The sequence below is a fragment of the Nicotiana tabacum genome, chromosome 1 (assembly GCF_000715075.1).
Source record: "Nicotiana tabacum cultivar K326 chromosome 1, ASM71507v2, whole genome shotgun sequence".
Taxonomy (NCBI): Eukaryota; Viridiplantae; Streptophyta; class Magnoliopsida; order Solanales; family Solanaceae; genus Nicotiana; species Nicotiana tabacum.
This window is the reverse complement of record NC_134080.1, coordinates 166,191,406-166,205,886: the sequence shown is the minus strand read 5'-3', so window position 1 is coordinate 166,205,886 and position 14,481 is coordinate 166,191,406. Positions and strand designations below refer to the sequence as shown.

Below are 14,481 nucleotides of genomic sequence, written 5' to 3'. Positions count from 1 at the left end.
TATACCTAAGATAAAAAGGTGATGTTTGTTAGGATCGGGAACTCGAATAGTGCGGAATTTAGCTAAATAACGGTGTAATGACAATAACAAATACAATGGAAGTTGATAACAATGGCAATTAAAGCATATAAAGAAGACACAAATTTAATGTGGTTCGGTCAAAGTGACCTACGTCCACAAGCGGAGAGGAGTAATTTCACTATACCAACAAGAGTACAAAATTAGAGTAAACACTTTAATTAATTCCAAATACTCCAAGAGAATAACCTCACAAGTAGGGGTGGGCGTCGGTCTGTTCGGTCGGTTATTATGAAAGTACGGTTCGGTTTATCGGTTTTCGGTTTTGTAATATTAATAACCAAATTAAACCAAAGTATTTACGGTTCGGTGTGATTTTTTAAAGTTCAATTCAGTTATTTCCGGTTTATTTTTTCAGTTTTAAACGGTTCAAGGAAATTAGAAACGAAACTAGTGTAACAGAGACGAAACTAGTGTAACTGACATTTAGTGCAATGGTTGGAAATACTGTTGGACCAATGACATTTAGTTCATTTCTGTGCGGTTTACGGGTTAAGGAAATTGGATGTTCTGGAACGTGGATGTTTTATCTGTATTTCAATGCAATGGTATCTCATTAGCACATACTCGATATCAGTTAGTCAGAAACTCCATTGAGTCCAGTTTTTGAATTCATTCATTTCAAATGTGACTATTTCAGAAAAAGGACTGAGATGTATATGAACCAATTGTTGATCTCCTTTCAAATGAGGAGGTGGATGCCCTCGAGGCTAGAGAAGAGAAGATTGCTCTTTTATTTTGAACATAAAGCAATGGAAAACTCTTTTATTGTAACTGATTTAAGCCATATCTTTTATATTTGCAGTAGTTTCTGTCAAATTTTGTTTGCGGTATAGTTGATTTCTCTAAATTCAAAGTGAACAAAAATCTTAGTTGACTTAAAAGTCCTACATATTAGATAGGAGTATAACTTAAATATTATAATTTTATTCAACATGAATCATCTTTATAAAGAAGTAATTTAATTCTTGGATGTTATAAAGATTATTCCATATCTTGGGATTACTATTGGCACCGATTTCTTCGTTTTCTTTGCATTGAGTATTCATTCTCAATTAACACATTTAAATCCTAAGGATATGATGTGAGAATCAACCACGGTTAGAAATTATATCCCATGTATTATATTAGTAATCTTACTATTTACTAACATAGCCATCTATTTAACACAATTAATGCAATTATATAAAAACATCACATACGACCACAAGCACACATAGAAAGAACCACTACAATAGATATACTAAAATAACACCATATGATTAATATTTAATAGTCTATAAAGGCAATAGATCCCCATTAAAATTGATAGACAAAGAAAGTCGGAACAGTAAGAAGTTGGAACATTAGACATGTAACAGATTCCGATTAAAATTGAGAGACATGTAACAAATTTTAATAATTTTAAAATTAATAATTTTAATAATTTTAAAATCGTGCACCGATTGAAAAACCGAAATTCACGGTTCGGCCGGTTTTTTCGGCTCGGTCGGTGTTATGCCCACCCCTACTCACAAGATCACTCCAAAGAAAGGGTTCACACAAGTGCTTCCCAACACTTAACTCTCATACAAAACACTCTTGATAAAAGGAAGAAAAGAAGAAACAAGAAATGAATACTCAAGTCTTGTTGGTTTGTTTGAAATGAACTAACAGTCTTCCCTTTTATAGGCAAAAAAGTCTTGGCCTCTTATGTATAAAAGAAGAGACACAACTTGTACAAATGATGTCCACCACATAATGCAATATTTTTGGGTCCCAAAGAATATTGCCAACAAAGTCTACTTTGCAAGCATGCTTATGTGAGATGAAATCCATTAGCCAAAATATTGGCCATAATTACAAATCTCCACCTTGGCCTAATTTTGGCTAATATAGTAAATTTGCTCCACCTTCTCCGCAAAAGTCCCAATGGGCAAAATCATTCTTCATAAATGCCAATCAAGTTCAGGCAAAGCTTGAACTTGGACACTGGAAGAGGTTTCGTGAACATGTCAGCGGGATTATCTCTAGTGTTGATCTTCTGAACAGAGATTTTTCCATCAGCAATGGTTTTCCAGATAAAATGGTACTTGATATCCATATGCTTCATACTCTCATGATACATTTGGTCTTTAGTCAAGTGAATGGCACTTTGACTATCACAAAAAATAATAATACCACCTTGGTGTAAACTGAGTTCAGCAAAGAGACCCTCCAACCATAATGCTTCTTTGATTGCCTCGGTCACTGCCATATATTTGGCTTCAGTAGTAGATAAAGCTACTACATGTTGTAATGTAGCTTTCCAACTGATAGAGCAACCACCAATGCAAAATACGTAGCCTGTTAGTGATCTTCTTTTGTCAAGATCACCTGCATAATCTGAGTCTACAAAACCAACCAAAGTATTAGTATTTCTCCCGAACTCCAAACATGTGTTTGAAGTACCTCGCAAGTATCTGAGAATCTATTTCACAGCTTGCCAATGTGCTTTACCAGGGCAAGCCATATATCAACTTACCACACTCACTGCTTGTGAAATATCTGGACTTGTGATAACGCCAAACTATGCCTTATACAAAGACACACACGGACGTAGCAAATATAATCTGAGTAATTCTGCCCAGAGTCGAACCACAGAGAATTAACCTATCAATTACTTTTGACTAATTTACTAAATTCACAGAATCAATTTTTCCAAAACTTTGTAATTCACAATTGATGATATTTCTAACAACTAAAGTCTGAAAATAATTAACAGCTGAAAATTAACTATGCTTGATGTGTGAACAGTTGGAATAAGGTATAAGGCATAACTTTCAATTGTGCATGGAATAGTGAAGCTACCTGGGTCCGACATCTTTTGAGCCATCGGTTTTGCCACCACTGCACTGCAGGTCTGTGTCAAAGTTATAATGGATAGATCCTGAAAATCAAACTTCCGTGACATTAGATCTTTCATCATCTTAGCATAACCGGGCATCTCCCTCAAGGCATCCATCAAAGGAATATTCAACTGAATTTGACGCAGCATCTCCATGAACTTCTTATATTGGTCTGCCTTCTTTTGTTTGACCAGTCTTTGAGGGAAGTGTGCAGGTATCACCATCTGTGCATTGCTTACTGGCTTCTCTCTATTAGAATTTTCTGGTACAAGAGGTTCCACCTGTTCTGCAACTTGCTCATTCATCTTTTCTTTGACTTTTTCCTCCTGACTCTACTCAACCACTACTTCAGTAAGTTCTGTTGGTTCCTCTACCTCTAATTGAACTGGAGTGGCTGGTGTAGTGCCCTTGCTGGCTTGTGCAATTTCATGCTCTCTGTCTAAATCTCTCCCTTTCCGGAGACTTACTGCCATCAGCTGATTCGGGTTTTGGTCCTTGGGGTTTATGTTTTTGTCTACAGGCAAAGTTCCCTAAGGACGGTTGTTCAAAGCCATGGACAGCTGACCCAACTGCGTTTCAATATTCTTTATGGCTGAATCATGCACTGCCAATTTTTCCTGCACTTTATTATTTGTCCCAATGAGTTGCTGAAGCATACCCCTGATTTCCACCATGTTGTTATCTTGCTGCTGCGGGGGTGGTTGGTATGTAAATTGTTGCTGATTTTGCTATGGATAGCCCTGTAGTTTCTGATATGGTACTGGCACCAATTGGTTTTGAGGGTGCATACCCCCAGGCTGCTGCATATTAGGCCTGTACTGCTAATTTTGCTGCGGTCTCCACTACTGTGCTCCTTGCCTCTGACCCCCATAGTTGTTGACATGATTCATATCTTCCTTTGCCCCTTGATTTTCACCTTCTCCGCTCCATGAACACACATAAGACTGATTAATACAAGGTGTACACAGTCCCCCATTTGTTGTATCAACAATATGCACCTGTTTTGTACCCATCTCAACAATCTTCTTTGTCAATATGCTCATCTGGGTCATGAGTATGGCCATGTTCTCTGCATGCGAATTATTTGGGTCAAGAGGAACTGAATGCACTATGGGTGCCATTGTTTTACCTCTAGTCATCCACCCCGAATTTTGTGACATCTTATCGAGAAGGATTTTGCACTCAGTGAATGTTTTACTTAAAAATGCACCTCCAGCTAACGCATCCACATTTGCTTTCAAATTGTCAGCTAGCCCCATGTAGAATCTCTGGCCGAGCATCTGGTCTGGAATGCCATGGTGAGGACACTTCACTAACATCCCTTTAAACCTTTCCCAAGTTTCTTGCAAGGACTCAGAGGGCTGCTGCCTATACTGCAATATGTCATCAATCTGTTTTGCAGTCTTGTTAGGCAGATAGAACTTGTTCAGGAACTGCTTGACTAATTCCTCCCAGGTGGTAATAGAGTTGAAAGGGAGCGAATTTAGCCAGGTCTGAGCTTCCCCGGTTACCGAGAATGGAAACAGTAGCAGCTTGATAGCTTCCGGAGTTGCATTTGGCTGCCTTTGGGTCATACAAATTGACAGAAAATTCTTCAAGTGTTGTTGTGGGTCTTCAATGTGTGACCCGGAGAACAGTCCTTTATTCTGCAGCAGATGCAGCATGTTGTTGGTGATCTGGAATGTCTCCGCTTGAATTGCGGGCATAGCTATGGCAGTGGCCAGATTATCAGCTGTGGGTTGTCCCCAGTCATAAAGTGCAGCTTCAGGCACAAGAGGTGCCACCCTTCTGACATTTAAGTCAGCTGGCTCATTCCTGACGTTTCCGTTGACGTTATCTACGTCACCCATGTCAAATTCGAGTTGGTGTGATTGTTGAGATTGTTGAAGTTTTTTGTTGGCAAGGTTCAATGCCCTGAATGTTTTCTCGGGGTCTGAGAGTCCTTCTAGCAGTTCTCCAGTCCTCAAAGAACTTCTAGGCATACACCTGCTTTCCACAAGAGTTCAAACGTTAGAATTTCAATGAAATGATTGGGTATAGAGAAAACTGACTACACTTAGAATTTTTGTACTTCTCTCAATTTTAATTGATAACACCGCTAATCCCCCAGCAGCGGCGCCAAAATTTGATAACGCCAAACTATGCCTTATACAAAGACACACACGGACGTAGCAAATATAATCTGAGTAATTCTGCCCAGAGTCGAACCACAGAGATTTAACCTATCAATTACTTTTGACTGATTTACTAAATTCACAGAATCAATTTTCCCCAAACTTTGTAATTCACAATTGATGATATTTCTAACAACTAAAGTCTGAAAATAATTAACAGCTGAAAACTAACTATGCTTGATGTGTGAACAGTTGGAATAAGGTCTAAGGTAATGGTTTCCCCGTTGGTGATTTCCTTGGTTGTACGTTTCTTATAGCGATGCCTTAGTTGTCTCTATCAATCAAGAACTCTCCGGTTATCATAAATCTCTCTCAAGCAATTATGATAATTTACTAGACACATTCTCTCAAGCTACGCTAGCTAGATTCACATTACCATTCTTTTAGATTGCACCCGAGGTATCGTTATCTCTAATCCAATCTCTAAACCCTCGGTTATGACTCTCGTCTATACTCCGAGAGTGATGTTGTTCAAACAACTACCTAAATATGCACTCTCTCTCAAGAAGATATATAATAAATAGGAACGGATAATTGAGGGCCTTTTCAACTAACCACAATCAAAACGTAGATGAACAAATAGAGATTAACAACCAATTCAAACAATATTAATATAACAACCAAGTCATCCCCAACGGGTTTCACCAAAACCTTAGATTAGAGTATTTAGCTACTCATGACAACGTAAGAATAAACTACAAAAATATTCATAATGGAAAATTGCAAGAAAAATAGAAGAGAATGAGAACTATGATGTTTTGGGTGATCTCTCACACTTGTTCTTCTTGCCAAAATAATCTCAAAATCAGCTCTCCTTTCTTGGGCGAGTTTCCTACATCTTATAAGGGTTTTACAAAATTTTCCCGAATTAACACTTTGGCCCCTTAAAGTCCTGGGCTATGAACATGCCGCCGCGGCCGCGGCGCTGACCGCGGAGGACACTGACTCCAACTGCGGCGCGAACCGCGGTGAGTGTGCTGGGCCTTTTTGTCTTCGCGTTTCTTCTCTTTTTGCTCTTTTGTGTTTGAGTACTTCTTGAGTGAGTATTTTTTCACGTTATTGTCTCTAAACACTTCATGTTGCTTCCTCACATCTTATATTCCCTGCGAAACCAAATGGCATTAATTAAAGCATTTTATTGGCAACTTACATTATAAAACAACAACAAAGCATGGACAATTATGACGTAAATAACAACTGTATAGCCTTTCCTTTGTGAATCACATGCCCTCACATCACACAAGAGAGTAGTTCCATATATATAATGATAATGATAACAATTAGGAACTCAAATAGACAGAATCCGCTCACTCTCCAAAAAGAACATTCACATGCCACAAAGATGCACCATAGGCTTGCCCCTAGTGTAGTACTCGACTAATCGAGCCCCACTCAGTCTAAGATCAATAGGACCTTATTTGGTTGTAATGTAGGCTAAGGGACGGGTAGGATATATTTGGATATAGTGACTAACCTCCCTAAGCACTTTTAATACAATTACGTTGAATTTAAAAATGATCATTTTGTAAGCCAATACTCCACCACATTTGTTTAAACATACCCATACATTAGGTGCAATTTGTACAAGCTACCACTTATTAATCACTACAAAATATATATGAATTTTTTTTTCGTGGTGCTTTTGTTTTTACGCTTCACATTCTGCACCTTTTCTCTATTTCCATGGTTCCACTTCAAAAACCAAACCACCACCCCACACTTTTGTTTTCACATAATCTCAATACCAATCTAGTGCTTAGTGAGAGGGAGGAAAATTGGTTCAAACAGCAGGCTTTGCAAACAAATGGTTAAGGTTCACATTGTGGTTGCCAAAGAAACAGGCTTATAGGCTCAACGGGGTTAACTAAGATGTAATGCATTCAGGTGGGTTCACTTTATATGTTTGGCTCAACAAAGAAATGCCTATATCACTTCTAAAACCGAATGAAGCTACTATTTCGCTTTGCAAACACACAGGGCAAGTTCTAGGCATCAAATGTACATCATGGAATACAATGATACTCACACCCACATGGCACATGACTCACTCCGGATTAGTTTATCAAAACATTCTCATTTGAGTGTTCAAGTTAGGTACAAACATACAATTTTTAAGGCACTTAAACAAGATTCAACCCTTGAAGCTAAGCGCTACACTCTAGCATCTATCGTGTTCAGGTGTCAGAACGCTAAGTTTTTTTTCCAGTTTTAAGCTCGTCACCGATTAATCCTAACCTAAAACAAAAAATCTACATATACCCGGTTCAATCTAAACTCTTGAAAAAGAACCGAGGCCAAAAGAAAAACCAAGGGGGAGTTACTACACTACCTAAGAAATAAAAAAATTTTTTTGTTGTTTTCTATAGACTAGCTTCCCTCAAGAAAATTTGTCTAAAGAATCCGTCATTAGGAAGAGTCTTTATATTTCAATTTTTTTCTCGACTTAGTCCCTCAAGAACCCCGCCGAAAGAGATCCATCGTCGGGATAAGTTGCTTCTATTTTAACTTCCTAAAACAACTGTTACTTTATTTCTAAAGCAACTAACACAAAACAAAAACAAACAGATAATATTCACAAGTACAACATACAACGAAGTTTCCCCCACCCCACACTTAAAATTAAGACATGTCCCCATGGCTTGACAATATAAAGAGCAGTGAGGTAAAGAAACTTCCCTGAAGGGTCACTCTTGATCTGAAACTGTGTCTGGGTTCACGTTGCAGGCGCGACCCAGTGATCTAAACCAATCCATGAATTTGTTTTCCGACTTCACCTGTCGGTCAGCCACAACATCCATTCGGGACCCCAAGTCAGTGACGTAGGTCCGCAGGCCAGTCATTTCCCGCTCCAAAGCATCCATCCGAGTGCTCCGGTGAGGCTGTGAAGATCCTGCCTCGTCCCCTCTAGGAGGGACTGTGATCTCAACAGCTTCAGCAGCATCAGAATCATCCTCAGACTCAGACTCATCAAACGAGTCATCACTGCGTCGTACTGGCTCTCGTCCCTCTTGCCCAATTTTCTCGCCCGGAAAGGTGGTTTTTATAGGTAATTTCCCATCAACTCGGGAGTTCTCAGGAACATTAGCAAGGTGGCATATACGGGTGACAAGCGAAGTGAAGTAGTGACCTTTGCTTAGTTCGGGCGATCGGATGAACATTTCTTCAGAGAGGACTCAGGCGACATCAAACCCTTGGTGAGTCATGAAGTAGTAGATTATAGCGGCCCGTGGCCCATTTACATCGGTGGTATTGCTGGATGGTAGCAACCGAGTGGTGATGACAGTGAGCCAACATTTGGCCTCCCAAGTAAGAGACTTGGAATGCAGAGTTGTCGGTTGTGCTACCCATTTGGGTTGTCTGCCAGGTATACAGATAACCTCCAGAATTTTGTCCCAGTCAACCATCGGGCGACTAGCCATGATGTAATGATCATTACCCGTGAATTCGGGGAGGCGATACACTCTGCGGATGACCTCTATAGCAGCATTAACCGGGGTGTTGCGCATAGTCACAACCTTGTCCTTGTATTCTGGCAGGTTTGCATAGAATTCCCTCACTAGCTTAATATTTGCTTCCTCGGAAGCCTCAAAGAAGATGTCCAGCTGGCACCTCCATAGCCCATCAAACATAATGGGGCATTCCCTCACCAAAGTCTTCCTGTTGATATGGACCTCATGGAGTAACTTCCTGGCAAGTTTCTGATTGTACATTGCCTCTGCTTCTACCGAGACGAACCGAGTGCTATCAAACCGTGGTGCACTGGTTTGGCCCCTAGCTCGTGGGGAGCCTCCTGGGCCACTAGCAGAGGACCCGGTGTTTTGTCTCTTACGGGCTGAACTCATAATACTTGTCAAAACAGAGTTACACGTATTAGGATGAGCCTAAAATGTGTGACTATGAGTGGTTATTCAGACTTCACCACAACCATGTCACAACATCTCCTTATATCACCATTGAGGCAATTTCTCAAACACATTGTGGGCAAGGCATTTTCTTCATATTCATGTCCCCAAGGGAATGAAGAAAACTTTCCCAATTCAACTATCTACTACACCCACATATTCCACACTTTTTTTTGTTAAGTATCACCCACCAACAACACCATTCCAAATATTCAAAACACAGCCCCTTCACCAGACATATGCTAAAAATGAAATTACACTAAAAAGAAGAAGAAGAACTAAACAAAACAAAATCCTATTACTAATACTACATTAGAACAACATGAACTAGCATAATGCAATAAAAACAATAGAAAAAAGGGGGAATGGGGGGGGGGGGTCGGAAACATACCTTGGGGGGAAGAAGATGAGGGGTGTTGTGAAGGAGGAAGAAGAAGAAGAGAGTATGGAGGGGAGGGTTTGGAGGGGAGGGTTAGAGAGAGAGAGAGAGAGAAGTGGGGATTTTAGGAGGGGGGATTGTTTATTTTGATATAGGGAAGGGTTTTAAAATTAAAAAGAAGAGTGGGAAAAAAAATAATAAAAAAAAATTACAATTCAGCGGACGTCGCCGCGGTCGACGTCGCGGTCTGAGACAGAGTCTCCCGCGGTCCGAGCCGTGGCCGCGGTGAAAAATTGAATCATTCAGTGATTTCCGCGGTCGACGCCGCGGTCCGCGGTCGTGGCTGGCAAAATTTTTTGTTTTGTTTTTGTTTTGTTTACACGAAGTTACATACTACACTTACAACACATTCGTGGGTTACCTCCCATGCAGCGCCTGATTTAACGTCGCGGCACGACGCAAGTGGTTGAGCCATCACTCCTCATTCGCGTACTGGGGTTCTTTCAAATTGATCACCACTGTATTCCCTTTTTCATCAGCTATTCCAAGGTAATGTTTCAACCTTTGCCCATTTATTGAGAACTTGTTTGTCCCATCTTCTGACTTAATCTCGATAGCTCCACTTGCGAACATTTGCACCACTCTAAATGGTCCTGACCATCTGGACTTTAACTTACCCGGAAACAATCTCAGCCTTGAATTATACAATAATACCTTGTCACCGGGTTTGAAATTTCTATCCACAATGTGCTTATCATGCATCTTCTTCATTCTTTCCTTGTAGAGCCTCATGCTTTCAAAGGCTTGATATCTGAATTCTTCCAGCTCATGCAACTCTGTCAGTCGATTTTGTCTAGTTGCTTCGGGATCCATGTTCAATTGTTTCAGTGCCCACCAAGCTCGATGTTATAGCTCCACAGGCAGGTGACAGGCCTTCCCAAATACCAACTTGTATAGTGACATACCTATTGGTGTTTTGAACGCAGTTCTATAGGCCCAGAGTGAGTCATCAAGCTTCTTTGCCCAATCAGTTCGTGTGGCATTCACCTACTTAGTTAGTACACTTTTTATCTCCCTGTTGGACACTTCAACCTGCCCACTGGTGTGTGGATGGTAAGGGGTATCCACCTTGTGGCGTACATCATACTTTGGAAGCAATTTCTCGAAGGCTCTGTTACAGAAGTGAGTGCCTCCATCACTGATGATCGCTCTTGGTATCCTAAATCGGGTGAATATATTCTTTTTCACAAAACCTATCACCACTCTGGCATCATTAGTGGGCAACGCTGCAGCTTCCACCCATTTAGACACGTAATCCACAACAACAAGTATGTATTTATTACCAAATGAGCTGACAAAGGGGCCCATGAAGTCAATCTCCCAAACATCAAACACCTCTACCTCTTGAATCGGGTTCATGGGCATCTCGTGGCGACGGGAAATATTCCCGGTTCTCTGACATTCGTCACAGCCCTTCACCCATAGGTGTGCATCTCTAAACATTGTTGGCCAAAAGAACCCGGCCTCTAGCACTTTTGCAGCTGTCCTGGCTCCTTCAAAATGTCCTCCATATGCTGATGCGTGATAAGCCTGTAAAACAGAAGATTGTTCTATCTCGGGGACACACCTCCAGATCATATTATCAACACAATTTCTAAACAAATAAGGCTCGTCCCAATAATACATGCGACAATCCCGATAAAACGTTTTCTTTTGGACAGATGAAAGATCATAGGGAACAATACCGCAGGCTAGGTAGTTTGCAAAATCTGCATACCATGGCACTTCCTCAAGACTGGCTGCGAGCAGCTGTTCGCCTGGAAAGGTTTCCAGGATCTCTTCGATCTCGACTGATTTTTCAGCTCCTTCAAGTCGCGATAGATGATCAGCGACTTGATTTTCTGTGCCCTTACGGTCACGAATTTCGAGGTTGAATTCTTGCAACAGTAGCACCCAACGAATCAGGCGCGGCTTAGACTTCTTTTTCTCAATTAGGTACTTGAGTGCTGCATGGTCAGTGTATACAATTACCTTGGAACCAATCAGATATGATCGAAACTTGTCAAACGCAAACACCACCGCTAACATCTCCTTCTTCGTCACTGTGTAATTGAGCTGTGCACCGCTTAGCGTTCTGCTTGCATAGTAAATCGGGTGCATCAGCTTATATCTTTTCACTGCCCCAAGACTGCTCCTATAACATAGTCGCTGGCATCACACATGAGCTTAAATGGTTGCTCCCAGTTGGGTGCAACAATGATAGATGTAGTGATCAATCTCTTCTTCAGTTCCTCAAATGCCAACCTGCAATCATTAGAAAACACAAAGGGCTGATCTTTTTCAAGGAGTTTGCATAATGGGTTAGCAATTTTGAAAAAATCTTTTATGAAACGCCGGTAGAATCCAGCGTGTCCAAGAAAACTTCTCACTGACTTGACTGAAGTGGGCATTGGTAACTTCTCAATCACGTCAATCTTAGCATGGTCGACCTCAATTCCTTTACTGCACACTCGATGCCCTAGGACTATACCTTCTTGTACCATAAAATGGCACTTCTCCCAGTTTAGCACTAAGTTTGTCTCCACACATCTTTTAAGCACTCTCCTTAAGTTGTAAAGATAGTCTTCGAATGAATCTCCCACCACGGAGAAATCATCCATAAATACCTCCATAATATCCTCCACCATGTCTGTGAAGATGGCTAATATGCACCGTTGAAAAGTCCCGGGTGCATTGTAAAGCCCAAAAGGCATTCTCCGAAAGGCAAAGATGCCATACGGATAGGTGAAAGACGTTTTCTCTCTATCTTCGGGGGCTATTGATATCTGATTGTACCCCGAATATCCATCCAAGAAACAGAAGTGCGATCGCCCAGCCAGCCTGTCCAACATTTGGTCAATGAAAGGTAGGGGAAATGGTCCTTCCGGGTGGCTGTGTTCAATTTCCTGTAATCCATGCAGATACGCCACCCTGTGACTGTACGAGTTGAGATCAACTCATTGTTCTCATTTTTTACAACAGTCATTCCCCCCTTTTTCGGCACACATTGGACAGGGCTGACCCAGTTACTATCAGAGATGGGGAATATGATTCCCACATCTAACCATTTGATTACTTCTTTCTTTACAACCTCTTTCATGTTTGGGTTCAGCCTTCGCTGGTGTTCCCTGGAAGGTCTGTGCCCCTCTTCCAGGAGAATCTTATGCATACAGAAGGCTGGGCTGATACCCTTTATGTCTGCCATAGTCCAGCAAATGGCAGTCTTGTTTTCCTGCAGTACCTGTACGAGCTGTTCTACCTGCACGTCTAACAAACTGGATGATATGATAACAGGCAAGGTCGAATCAGGGCCTAAGAATACATACCTGAGGTGATCTGGGAGTGGCTTCAGTTCCAACTTGGGTGGTTCCTCTATTGATGGCTTTGCTAGAGGAGTGACCCTTTTTTCTAGCTCAAGGGACTCGAACTGAGGTTCCCTTGACCAAAATCCTCGGCCTTCCAGTGCCATGACCCATTAAGCTAACCCTTCACCATCCATTTCTTCTAAATTCATCAAACATGCCTCCAATGGATCTTTTACAGTTAGGGTCATATCATCTTCTTGCAGGATTACATCCACTGCTTCTACTAGAGAGCAATTAACATATTCACTGGGTCTCCTCATAGATTGCTGAACATTGAATATGACTTCTTCATCGTTCAATCTCATTTTTAATTCCCCAGTTTCACAGTCGATCAGTGCTCTCCCTGTGGCTAAAAATGGTCTCCCTAAAATAAGGGGTATCTCCTCATCCACCTGACAATCCAAGATACCAAAGTCTGCAAGGAACACGAATTTCCCCACTTGTACCAACACATCATCAAGAATACCAGTGGGCCTCTTCACTGTGTGGTCAGCCAACTGTAGCAGCATCGAAGTTGGCCTAGCTCTACCAATGCCCAGTTTGGTGTACACAGCCTGCGGCATCAGATTTATGCTAGCTCCCAAATCACACAACGCCTTTGCAAAGGCATAACTTTCAATTGTGCATGGAATAGTGAAGCTACCTGGGTCCGACATCTTTTGAGCCATCGGTTTTGCCACCACTGCACTGCAGGTCTGTGTCAAAGTTATAATGGATAGATCCTGAAAATCAAACTTCCGTGACATTAGATCTTTCATCATCTTAGCATAACCGGGCATCTCCCTCAAGGCATCCATCAAAGGAATATTCAACTGAATTTGACGCAGCATCTCCATGAACTTCTTATATTGGTCTGCCTTCTTTTGTTTGACCAGTCTTTGAGGGAAGTGTGCAGGTATCACCATCTGTGCATTGCTTACTGGCTTCTCTCTATTAGAATTTTCTGGTACAAGAGGTTCCACCTGTTCTGCAACTTGCTCATTCATCTTTTCTTTGACTTTTTCCTCCTGACTCTACTCAACCACTACTTCAGTAAGTTCTGTTGGTTCCTCTACCTCTAATTGAACTGGAGTGGCTGGTGTAGTGCCCTTGCTGGCTTGTGCAATTTCATGCTCTCTGTCTAAATCTCTCCCTTTCCGGAGACTTACTGCCATCAGCTGATTCGGGTTTTGGTCCTTGGGGTTTATGTTTTTGTCTACAGGCAAAGTTCCCTAAGGACGGTTGTTCAAAGCCATGGACAGCTGACCCAACTGCATTTCAATATTCTTTATGGCTGAATCATGCACTGCCAATTTTTCCTGCACTTTATTATTTGTCCCAATGAGTTGCTGAAGCATACCCCTGATTTCCACCATGTTGTTATCTTGCTGCTGCGGGGGTGGTTGGTATGTAAATTGTTGCTGATTTTGCTATGGATAGCCCTGTAGTTTCTGATATGGTACTGGCACCAATTGGTTTTGAGGGTGCATACCCCCAGGCTGCTGCATATTAGGCCTGTACTGCTAATTTTGCTGCGGTCTCCACTACTGTGCTCCTTGCCTCTGACCCCCATAGTTGTTGACATGATTCATATCTTCCTTTGCCCCTTGATTTTCACCTTCTCCGCTCCATGAACACACATAAGACTGATTAATACAAGGTGTACACAGTCCCCCATTTGTTGTATCAACAATATGC

At 41.4% G+C, this 14,481-nt stretch overlaps 1 protein-coding gene across 1 annotated transcript; it reads right to left on the bottom strand.

Moving 5' to 3' along the window:
- Positions 1–12,914: 12,914 nt before the first annotated feature.
- On the bottom strand, positions 12,915–13,790 carry LOC142164262 (uncharacterized). Its single transcript, XM_075221918.1, has one exon. The coding sequence runs from the start codon at positions 13,788–13,790 to the stop codon at positions 12,915–12,917; it is 876 nt and encodes a 291-aa protein (XP_075078019.1).
- Positions 13,791–14,481: the final 691 nt, after the last annotated feature.

What these genes read in the sequence shown, in the direction of transcription:
- LOC142164262 (XM_075221918.1), bottom strand. Translation starts at nt 13,790, where the DNA reads ATGAATGAGCAAGTTGCAGAACAGGTGGAACCTCTTGTACCAGAAAAT.